The sequence below is a fragment of the Argopecten irradians genome, chromosome 8 (genome assembly GCF_041381155.1).
Source record: "Argopecten irradians isolate NY chromosome 8, Ai_NY, whole genome shotgun sequence".
Lineage (NCBI taxonomy): Eukaryota > Metazoa > Mollusca > Bivalvia > Pectinida > Pectinidae > Argopecten > Argopecten irradians.
In genome coordinates, this window is record NC_091141.1 from 28,626,871 (window position 1) to 28,638,983 (window position 12,113).

Genomic DNA, 12,113 nt, shown 5'->3' on the forward strand with positions numbered 1-12,113 from the left:
GTATATTATCGTAAACTAAATTGCGTATTCAGTACTTTAAAGAACTCAACGCATTGTTTTGTTATACATTCATGTTGTTATCCAGACTATTTGATAAAAGGGTGTTCATCAAGAATAAAGACTTATGTGGACACATTTGACCCAGCTGCACAGGACTAATTCATCTAGAATAATACCACACATCAATGTACAGTCTACATGTGCAGTAATCGTTTTGGCTTCTTTAAAATCGGTATACGCATATTTTAACCGACATTCAATTATGCAATCAACTGTTCACGATCCTGTTAATTGTTATCATTAAAATTCAAACTCTAAAGAGAATTACTAAACCGTGCCATATATGTACAGGCGAAAATGTGATGAAAATCTTGAAGAGGCTGGGCCCAGTTTCATGAACATTCCTTAAATTTAAGGAATCCCTTAACTTAAAATTCTCCATAGAAAAGCATTACAGATTTTAAGGAAGGCTCCTTATCTAAGATTTTTTCCTTAAGTTTCGTAATGCTTTTCTATGGGGAATTTTAAGTTAAGGGATTCCTTAAATTTAAGGAATGTTCATGAAACTGGGCCCTGAACAGTTAAAAATGAAAAAAAAATGTAAAGGTTGTGGTTGTCTCAGTGGACGCATTTAAAACGTTTTTGAGAAAAAACACGTTTATTACAGTGGATTTGTGTAGCGTTCTCGACAAGATGAGACGCTGTTGGAAGGCGTCTCATATCGTCTCACAGCTGAGTAAATATCACAATGTGAAGTATAAGTTCTATAATCGAAACACAAAAAAGTATGATAAAATGATATAAATGAATCCTACATTGAAAGATATATATATGTATTTCTGATCCTGACAAACGTGGAATATGGCCCAATGTTACTTCTATCTCTCTCGTTTTTGTTGGTTGGTTTGGTACTTCCCCCATACATAAAACAAATGAAATTTAGATAGCGTTTAGTATAAAATACCAATTGATGGGAATGATAAACTTAGGCATTCAAAAAGAGCAGAAGAGATATTTTAAAATGTATTGTAACGAGATGTTGTTTGCCAGAAGATCTTAAATGACCCTGGCTGTTAATAGGACGTAAAACTAAACAAACCGAATCAAAATCGTTTGGGGGAAATACGAGAAAAGACGTTTAAATAATCTTTATCACGGAAGGTTCCATAAGGTTCCATAAGGTTCCATATACATGTATTTCATTCTTAATCAAACACGTTCTGTTCTGGCTTCTAAGCTTTATGGTGGCCAAAGCCCCGAAAAAACTAATGCATTAACAACTTTTAAGCATGTTATACACTCTGTTACTTTAAATGAATGTAATTTAATTTGATCATCAACATTTCATTACTCATTATCTGGTTTCTAGACATAATACTTGTACCTCGTTACTTGAGTGATTATGCAGAGGATTGAATATCTGTCAAAAGATTAATGATATTTTGGCGTTCTTCAAAACGATGCTTAAGCTCCATGGACAGTTCATTCGCAACCTTTGCATTCAAAAGGGCTCCTTCAACGTCCCCATTTAGCTGTCGCATCCTCGCTTGGGCTACATGGAACATCATCTTCCACCGTCTTTCAAGTTTTTCGAATTCACCACTGATCTGCTCGAGAACCCACTTTGCATGTTTTAAATCGTCATCAGACACAACAGCTGATATGATTTTTCCCTTGTATGTCATGCCAAGGTATGCAAGTGCCTTTACTAACATACTATTTCGTCCGAATGCAGACAAGTACTGCTTAGTTTGGTCCCCATCACCGGAACTGCTATACTGGTCAATCATTTTATCCAGACGCTTTATCATTTTGTCCTTGGCTTTTTGCTTACCTGTAAGTTCGTACGATCTGCTGTGGACTAGAGTATCCGTAACAATAAGAGTCGATATATCGAAAACGTCCAAATCCTTGGACACGGCATCTTTGGTCCTGTTATATTCGTTCATGCCGATGATGTTATCTTTGTTTTGGATCGTCAGCAATTGTACTTGATAAGCCAAAACGATGCTCAAAATAGTGTTTGGATTTTTCGTGTAAACAGCCAAACGTGTAACATCCTTTATTTCCATAAGGACATCACACTCGTTTCCAGCATCCACCTTGAATTTAAGCCATGCTAACTGGGCATGTATTACGACTTCCGCTGCACAAGCCTTCTCCGCCGATGAGTTCTTAGTTTTGTACTCAGAATGCCACTTGGAATGTATGGCGTGCACACGCTGTTCAAACTTGTCATATTTACCATTATCCTGATACACTGCCAGTTCTACTCCGATGTTTCTGATGCTTACAATATCACCCAACAAAAGTATTTCTGGTTGAACATAAACGAGTTGGTCTGTTTTCAGTCGATGGTACGTTTCAAGCAGTTTCTCAGCCACAAATTCGTGTTCTCTTTTCTTCAGGCAATTGATAAGTTCATCAAAAGGACATGTGTCCACCATTTCCACAAAAAATACCATCGCTCTTTTATGCCTGACATTTTCACGAAGAATCTGTTTCATTACTTCTTGAGTCAACGCATCCTGTTCATACAGTTGTTCAATAATATACAGCGGATCGACATAGTTTACTAAGAAAGTAAATATTTTTTGCACAGCCTTTTTCTGTAACCCGTCCATAAGATATTCTGAAAAAAAGAAAAGATACATATAGAAATAGAAGCAGAAACATGTATCCAAACCACCTGCAAATCTTTTAATCATTGATTTTGATCATTGGGTGTGATCTCCCAAGATAGAAATCCCAAAACGACTAACATGTACACGTTTTACCAGGACATATATCATTATCAACATAATAAGACGTGAATTGATCATGACGTCATGCTTTGATTCTTTCTCAAACATAATAAATAAGTAATATGTACACTGAATCTAATTTGATTATCATTCACATCCTAACAATTGACGATTTTAGCCTTACTTAGCATATGGGTACAGTAAGATAATCGGAATATATCTATCCAGGATCACATACATGTACTTACCTATCTTTTGTATGGAATATCAAAGGATGTATCCATATTCAGAATGTTTGGAGATAAATCCCACGATATGAATATATTGTACAAAGATATCTTTGTCCGTTTTTTTAATCTTGAATTGAACGTTTCATTTGACGGTATTTCGGCCACCAAGCAGACAATCAGACTGCACACAAAGTTGTTTATGCATATATCTATAAATACACACAGATTCCGTCGTCGTCATTACAAAGCATATCACGTGTTATATCAGCCCGTATGAACGGTCTAGTGTTCTCTGAATACAAATGGTTTTTAACAATCGGTAGGTTTTATTGCAGTCAATGGAAAGTCAAATATGTATCGCTTTATGATGATATGTATATATTCATAAAGTCTAAACCAACTTTTAAAAAAAATCCTGTGTCATCATCCATTGTGTACAACAGAGATAGTTTCAATATCCAATGGTGGCCAGTTGAATTATTATCGTTGAATAGTGAAATAGTTCCAGTTTAGTGATAACCATCATGCTTTTTAAGCATTGAAAGCAATAAAAGACAATGAAATAATGGTCCATTTTACTGTGGTAGACATGTACCTGGTAAGTAAAATATACAATACTTATAGAATGCATGTACATTGTACATGTATAGATATATATAAAAACCAATTAAATCAAAAGTATTAAATAAAATGATTCTTCGTGCACATTGAACTTACTACAAATCCGAAATGTTTTTGTTTGGAGTAGCAATTATTTCAATATATGAAGTCACCTCCCCTTTATAATCCAGGTTTTAGAATCCTTAAACAATTTCCGTTGTGTCTACATGACGCCTCACCTCTACATTGTCATTGCAAAGGTGGCGAATTATATCCGACTTCAGAGTTATCTTGAGCAACTCTTCTTGAAAGGTGTCTTTCGCTGCCTGTCATGGATTGGCTTCCAAAAAGACTTGCTCCATTAGAATCTATAATTCCCTCATCATAAATATCACTGATGTTATTGATGTTAAAATGTCCATTTTGTATCCACAAGTCTTAGATTAAAATTCAAGGAAACTTTGTGGGATAGCTGTGTGTAACTAATGATTGATTATCACAATAAACTGCATGTTAAATCCATTCTGGATCATGTAACTGTGATATGGCAGAATGCACGTGTACCTATATATAAACCTTTCCTGCATGTGTTCATTAGACCATAAAATACGCCTGATTTACCTGTGTAACCAAATAAATTCTATTCAGTTATCAGTGTACATGTATTTTATATAATAGTTTCCTTCCCCATTCATCAATGGATGGCCAATAAAGTACTAAATAAGTATCTGTATGTTGAAGGAAACAAAAATTCACTAAATATTTGCAAATTAGATTAACCAATAAAAATAAGTTGAAAATAACATGATTTATGCTTTTATAAATAGTTTCATTTTCGTTGTCTATGTATAAATTTTGTATTAAAGTAATTCATTTGAAATTAGATTATTATTATTGTCTTTTCGTTAGTGTGTTTATGTTCAATAATGTTAATGTTGGTACAGTAACTTGTATCACCATGTTGTTTTGTAGGGAGAAGAGCAATATAGACAATGCCTGCTGTCAATTCTCATAAGCATTTATCAATAAAATTGTTTGAAATTGAAAAAAAAACAAGTCAAATTTGCTTTATAACCAAGGATTCATATAAATAGTTCTAAAGACTTTTCCATTCTGTTTTATTAAACATTATCATTTTACAGATAATTTAAATCGTTCACAAGATCAGATATTATGTTTAATGTAATAAATTGTCACCATTTGTTTATTTGTTTATAAGTATATCATACACAAGGGTCACGAAACAAAAAATAGACTGTCGGAAGAATTCAGATAGGATTGCTAAACCTGTAGATTTTTGTCTAAATTATTAACTACATATTTGGGGATATATGGACTTTCAAATATATCACGAACTACCGGTAGTGCAAGAGCATTTGAACCTGGTTGCAATTGATCATGCATTCTGCGGGGCAGGTTATCAGCCGCATGTATTTTTAGGTAATTAACAAGAGTGTCAAATGGACAAGTATCCATGACTTCGAGAAAAAATGTCAAAGAACGACAATGTCCACAACATGTATTATTTTTCCGTCGGATAAGTTCCTGGGACATTTCTTTTAGGCTGAACAATTTCGTCATATGAAGGGGTCCCATCTCGGCTGCCAATAAGGAATTTTATTTATGTATAACAGCCCGCTTTGTGCTGCACATGAGTAATGCAACATAATTACCAATGTTCCTCTTTCAATCAATATAAATACACATAGAACTTGCTTACCTAATATAGACCTGTTTGACAAGTATACAGTCGTGTGAAGGCAATGGCACATTTAGAAGTAAAGAACAATAATTACGACAATTACCCACATCGATTTAAAGATCGGTATGTCACAGGATCAATTCCTACGCATAAAAAATAATGTCTTGTCTCGAAGCCGGCTCGAAGGTACACGGATTATTACAGAAGCGTATTAGGCTCACATAAGAAAATATTTTTCTTGAGAACGAACATGTTTTATTTTGCGGCCGCCAGATAATTTTCTGCCGGCCGCCACTTAATTTAAGATATTATATGGCGGCTGCATATTCCTATGTGATCCTTATACACCTCCGTAGACTACTGCTGAATTCGGGGGTCATCTCAAAATGCAAATACAGATGTTTTTTTTTTTATTATTTAAATTTTTAGTTTTACGATATCATACAATACGGTCAGCAAGTACTATTATGACGCACCAATATATACATTTTATGTACAGTTTATACAAAAAAATTCTTACAGATGAAAAACAGTTGCCCTGAATTACCGAAAGATCGTATCCTGATCACATTTATAAACTTCTAGTATTTGTATTTTTAAACAAACGTGTAAGTGTAAATAAAAGTCCTAAATTTAACAACATCTGCCACTTGATTTCTAGCTTTCCCCAGTCTTTGAAGACCTGCTCGAGAATCATATTCGCAGACGTTAAGTCGTTTCCTGAGACGCTGTTGTATTTATGCACGATATCCTCCATATCATAGCCGTTTGGAAACATTAACATTTGCGCCTGAGCAGCCATAACCATGATCATCGACGTCAGTGGATGTTCTGTATGAACAATCAAACTCCCTACATCATGGATTTGTTGAAGGACATCACATGGTTTGTCTGCTTCCAACAAGAACCGCAACCAGGTCAATTTAGCGTCCATAACGACCCGCGCTACTCCTAGACAAGCCTTTTCGAAATACAAAACCTGTAATCATCAGCTTTGTTCAATCAGTCATATTGTCCACATACACCCTCCACATTTTCCCAGTTCGTTGTAGATTACTTACACTTACATTAAATTTGGACATTTATATATATAAATATGAATATAATATTATTTAACATGAATACAGTGGTTTTAAATAGGCTATATAAACTTGTATGTACCAAGATGCTAATTGCCTTTATTTTATATTATGATTTATTTCTATTAATTGTGTAGTGAAATATGCTTCAGTGAATACCTAAACATAAGGACCACATGCTTAAAACATGACCACTTAGTTTTCATTTCCGCTGGTTTTTATTAACAGTTTTAACTGTAATACAATTTTTCATTTCCGCTGGTTTTTATAAACAACTTTAACTGTAATACCAGTTTTTATTTCCACTGGTTTTTATTAACAGCTTTAACTGTAATACAAGTTTTCATTTCCACTGGTTTTTATAAACAGCTTTAACTGTATTATATTGTAAATGCATTATGTTTAATAAAAGCTTATATGAGAAGAACACTATAAGAGCCTCTATTCATTGACTATAAAAATAACTACGTTTTCTTACTTCGTCAAGAAACCTCAAACTGTATTTGGAATCGCATGATAATTACACTAAATGACGCAATACTGTTGTTGCATATAAATGTATAGAAAAAAGGCGGTTAAGCAATATAATGTGAATGGTCATTGAATAACGTGTATTACTTTAATGGAGAATACACACAAGAGTATGCATTGTTATTGTTGTATATTTGTTTCCCCACTGATAACAACACTCATTGTAATCTAGCTACGTTTTCTTGTTTTTGATATAGTTTCTAATAAATTCAAAACGCTGCCATCATTAGATGATAACAATTATACATTTGGTGTTTCTTTTCCACAAATGAAATATAAAAATAACTTTACTGTTATTTTCAAATAGCTCCACACGATTATTGCATCAGCGAGTACAGCCAAAAAACTAAATATAACCATGCGTATTTTTCCGAGGAATCGATTCCTTTGTCCTATATATGAAGTATTTCAAAGAACCTTAAATATAATTGAAACATGTTATCAAACACAAGACAAAACATGTTTTGTGTTTAAAGGTCTCTCTTGAGGATTATGACCAGAGATGACCTACTATACAATGGCCGTCCGTCTTATAATACCTTCAATGCTGAATACCTGTCGATATATTAAACTCGTAATGCATACATATCTATTTTTATCACTGTAATTGTTGACATTACATGTGCATAGTAACTGGATTATCGTTTGAAAATTTTACATTTTAAGCTAAATGCTAACACAAACCTAAAAGAGAACTGTAGTATATCTTTAGCATATTGCATCACCTTGGCCTTGACTAAAACCAATTTAATTTTTTTAGTTAGAGTATAATGTTTATCATATCAGAATGTAGTATGTATACCTTGGTACTTAAGTATGTAAAATATACGAGTTGCCCTTTTAGCTCAACAACAAGCTATGTTCAAGTCTGTGTTCTACTAATATATCCTTTGAAGAACTTCGTGAAAGTCTTTAAATGCCAGTACAACGTTTTGTTCCAAATCGAATAAATGTACGAACACTTAGATGTACAGCCTTGTATGTGTTGACGTTAAGTATTCTGAATCCAGGGAAGGCGCAATGAACTCATGAAACATTGCGTTTTCTATCTTTGGATAATCTTTCAAGTTATGATGAACTAGCCAAGTTACATATGAAGAAAAGCAACACGGAAAACAAATTCATTCATGTATATGCTGAGGATTTGTTCTTGTGGAATGGATGTTTTTCAAAAGTTCAGTAATATTTTGCCGTTCCTCAAAACGGTGCTCCAACTGATTAGAAAGATCCTTCGCAAACTTCGCCTGCTGGAAGTCTCCTTCATAGTTTCCTTCTAACTGTCGCAATCTCGCTTGAGCTACATGGACCATCATTTTCCATCCTTTCTTTAAGTTTTCAAATTCTCCATCTCTACAGGTCTGTTCGAGATCCGACTTTGCAGACTTTAAATCCTCTTCAGACACAGGTCCCGGGAGAAGTTTCCCCTTGTGTGTCATGCCAAGGTATAACAAAAGCTTCACCAATTGACATCTTCTAACGTAAACAGATAAGTGTTCCTTCACAGCTTCATTTCGATCAGCTAATTTATCTGCAAGGTCAGTCATTTTATCGAGCGAGGTTTTGATTCTGTCTTTAATTTCTCGCTTTCTTGTACGTTCATAAGACCTGTAGTCGATGAGGAAATCAGTCATATATAAACGCGTAGCTTCAAGGGCATCCAAACGTTCTGACTCAGCTTTCGCTTGGTTCCTTTTATATTCGTGTAAAGTGCCATCAATGTCACCTTTCTTTTGGATCATCATCATTTGTGCTTGATTAACCAATACCTTGCACAAAGATGTTACTGGATTATCAGTTTGAAGTGTCATGTTCTTCACATCAACAATTTCTGCGAGGATATCGCACTTTTGTCCTGTTTCAACCAGGAACTTTATCCACGCTATTTTGTCTCTCATATTCAATAGAGATCACTTCCATCTACAGCTTTGCAGCCTCTACATCGTTTCCAGGGACGTCACGGAAGAAGTTTTCCCCTATATGTCCGGGTTTTAAAAATAGGCTATATAAACTTGTATGTACTAAGATGCTTATTGCCTTTTTATTTATGATATCAAGATTTATTTCTATTAATTGTGTAGTGAAATATGCTTCAGTGAATACCTCTACATAAGGACCACATGCTAAATAACATGACAACTTAATGAGAAGTATCCACATAATTTGGCCATTTGGCTATGAAATAATGTTTATCATATCAGAATGTAGTATGTATACTTTGGTACTTAAGTATGCCAAAATATACGAGTTGCCCTTTTAGCTCAACAACAAGCTATGTTCAAGTCTGTGTTCTACTAATATATCCTATGAAGAACTTCGTGAAAGTCTTTAAATGCCAGTACAACGTTTTGTTCCAAATCGAATAAATGTACGAACATTTAGATGTACAGCTTTGTATATGTTGACGTTAAGTATTTTGAATCCAGGGAAGGCGCAATGAACTCATGAAACATTGCGTTTTCTATCTTTGGATAATCTTTCAAGTTATGATGAACTAGCCAAGTTACATATGAAGAAAACCAACACGGAAAACAAATTCATCCATGTATATGCTGAGTATTTATTTAAGGATTTGTTCTTGTGGAATGGATGTTTTCCAAAAGTTCAGTAATATTTTGCCGTTCCTCAAAACGGTGCTCCAACTGATTAGACAGATCCTTCGCAAACTTCGCCTGCTGGAAGGCTCCTTCATGGTTTCCTTCTAACTGTCGCAACCTCGCTTGAGCTACATGGACCATCATTTTCCATCCTTTCTTTAAGTTTTCAAATTCTCCATCTCTACAGGTCTGTTCGAGATCCGACTTTGCAGACTTTAAATCCTCTTCAGACACAGGTCCCGGGAGAAGTTTCCCCTTGTGTGTCATGCCAAGGTATAACAAAAGCTTCACCAATTGACATCTTCTGACGTAAACAGATAAGTGTTCCTTCACAGCTTCATTTCGATCAGCTAATCTATCCGCAAGGTCAGTCATTTTATCCAGCGAGGTTTTGATTCTGTCTTTAATTTCTCGCTTTCCTGTACGTTCATAAGACCTGTAGTCAATGAGGAAATCGGTAATATAGAAACGCGTAGCTTCAAAGGCATCCAAACGTTCTGACTCAGCTTTCGCTTTGATCCTTTTATATTCGTGTAAAGTGCCATCAATGTCACCTTTCTTTTGGATCATCATCATTTGTGCTTGATAAGCCAATACCTTGCACAAAGATGTTACTGGATTATCAGTTTGAACTGTCATGTTCTTCACATCATCAATTTCTGCGAGGATATCGCACTTTTGTCCTGCTTCAACCAGGAACTTTATCCACGCTGTTTTGGCATCCATGACGACGCGCGCCACGCGAGACTTCTCTATCGATGGCGTCATACTTTTGTACTCGACATACCATTTCGAAACAATGCTGAAAACATTCCATTCAAATTTGTCAATTTCTCCATTTTCTAAAAACAAAGCGAGTTCTTCGCCGATGTATCTGCCATGTGGAATATCAACCATATGGAGTATTCCGGGTTGCACAAACGCATTTTGTTTTGTAACCAGTTGGTGGTACTGTTCAAGTAATTTTTCAGCCACAAATCCATGTTGTGTTTTCTTCATGCAATCTATTAGTACATCAAAAGGACATGTGTTCACAATTTCCACAAAAAATATCATGGCTCTTTTATGCCTGACATTGTCATGAAGAATCTGTTTCATTACTTCTTGAGTCACCGCTTCCTGTTCATACAGTTGTGCAATAATATGTAGAGGATCGACATAGTTTACTAAGAAAGTAAATGTTTGTTGCACAGCCTTTTTCTGTAACCCGTCCATAAGATATTCTGAAGTAAATTAAAGATACATATAAAAATAAAGAATCAGAAAAATGTATCCAAACCTTGATTACATGCAAATCTTTTAATCATTTGTTTTGAACACAGGGTATGATCATTCTCCCCAGATAGAAATCCCAAAACGACTAACATGTACACGTTTTACCAGGACATATATCAACATAATAAGACGTGAATTGATCATGACGTCATGCTTTGATTCTCCCTCAAACATAATAAATAAGTAATATGTACACTGAATCTAATTTGATTATTATTAACATCCTAACAATTGACGATTTTAGCCTTACTTAGTATATGGGTACAGTAAGATAATCGAAATATATCTATCCAGGATCACATACATGTACTTACCTATCTTTTGTATGGAATATCAAAGGATATATCCATATTCAGAATGTTTGGTGATAAATCCCACGATATGAATATATTGTACAAAGATATCTTTTTCCGTTTTTTTTCATCTTGAATTGTACGTTTCATTTGACGGTATTTCGGCCATCAAGCAGACAATCAGACTGCACACAAAGTTGTTTATACCTATATCTATAAATACACACAGATCCCGTCGTCGTCATTACAAAGCATATCACGTGTTATATCGGCCCGTATGAACGGTCTAGTGTTCTCTGAATACAAATGTGTTTTTTACAGTCGGTAGGTTTTGTTGTAGTCAATGGGAAGTCAATTATGTACCGCATGTGTTTTGTTACCTGTCATGAATTGGATTCCAAAACCACTTATCAGAAATATCACTGGAATATTTCGATGTTAAAGTATTCATTTGACATTCACAAGATTAAAATTCAGGGAAGCTTTTTGGGATAGTTGTGTGTAACTCATGATTGATTATTACAATAAACTGCATGTTAAATCCATTCTGATACGATAACCATGTAACTGTGATATGGTACAAGGAATTCAATTGTACCTATATATAAACCTTACCTGCATGTGTTCATCAGACTATAAAAAATAAGCATGATTTACCTGTGTAACCAATTAAGTCCTATTTAAGTATCTAACAGTTGGATACTTGAATTGTTGCAATGCTTGATGGGGTTCAAAAGGGGATGTTTTTTTAAATTGAATAAACTTCTCTTTGGCGTAGAATAGGCCAGAAAAACACCTTTCTCAGGCCTTAAGTCTATAACTACTGATTTTAGAAGTTTTTAATTACAATGGTTACCGCCTTATCAATACATAAATTGTATTTGTCAAGTGAGGGGTGGTTGTAATAATTTAAACTATGGCCTATATAATGATAACCTTGCAGCATGTGCTGTATGCTCTTGTGGTCAAGGTCATATAAAACGTCACGTTTCTTCTTTAATTCTGTTCATTTCAATAATTGTCATACCACGTTAATAATACTGTTACAGTAAGTAATATCATGGA

The 12,113-nt window shown here is 34.6% G+C and overlaps 2 protein-coding genes across 2 annotated transcripts; both read right to left on the bottom strand.

Moving 5' to 3' along the window:
* Positions 1-610: 610 nt before the first annotated feature.
* Positions 611-3,142, bottom strand: LOC138330067 (uncharacterized). Its single transcript, XM_069277445.1, has 2 exons — positions 2,993-3,142; positions 611-2,632 (listed from the first exon to the last, which is right to left on the bottom strand). Exon 2 carries the CDS (start codon positions 2,622-2,624, stop codon positions 1,401-1,403), a length of 1,224 nt encoding a protein of 407 aa, XP_069133546.1. The 5' UTR covers positions 2,625-2,632; positions 2,993-3,142; the 3' UTR covers positions 611-1,400.
* Positions 3,143-9,440: 6,298 nt separating this feature from the next.
* LOC138328883 (uncharacterized) lies at positions 9,441-11,645 on the bottom strand. The gene is made up of 2 exons (XM_069275599.1): positions 11,070-11,645; positions 9,441-10,703 (listed from the first exon to the last, which is right to left on the bottom strand). The coding sequence occupies exon 2, from the start codon at positions 10,693-10,695 to the stop codon at positions 9,448-9,450; it is 1,248 nt and encodes a 415-aa protein (XP_069131700.1). The 5' UTR covers positions 10,696-10,703; positions 11,070-11,645; the 3' UTR covers positions 9,441-9,447.
* Positions 11,646-12,113: the final 468 nt, after the last annotated feature.

Excerpts from the sequence above, each read along its gene's own strand:
- LOC138330067 (XM_069277445.1), bottom strand. The coding sequence starts at position 2,624 with ATGGACGGGTTACAGAAAAAGGCTGTGCAAAAAATATTTACTTTCTTA.
- LOC138328883 (XM_069275599.1), bottom strand. The coding sequence starts at position 10,695 with ATGGACGGGTTACAGAAAAAGGCTGTGCAACAAACATTTACTTTCTTA.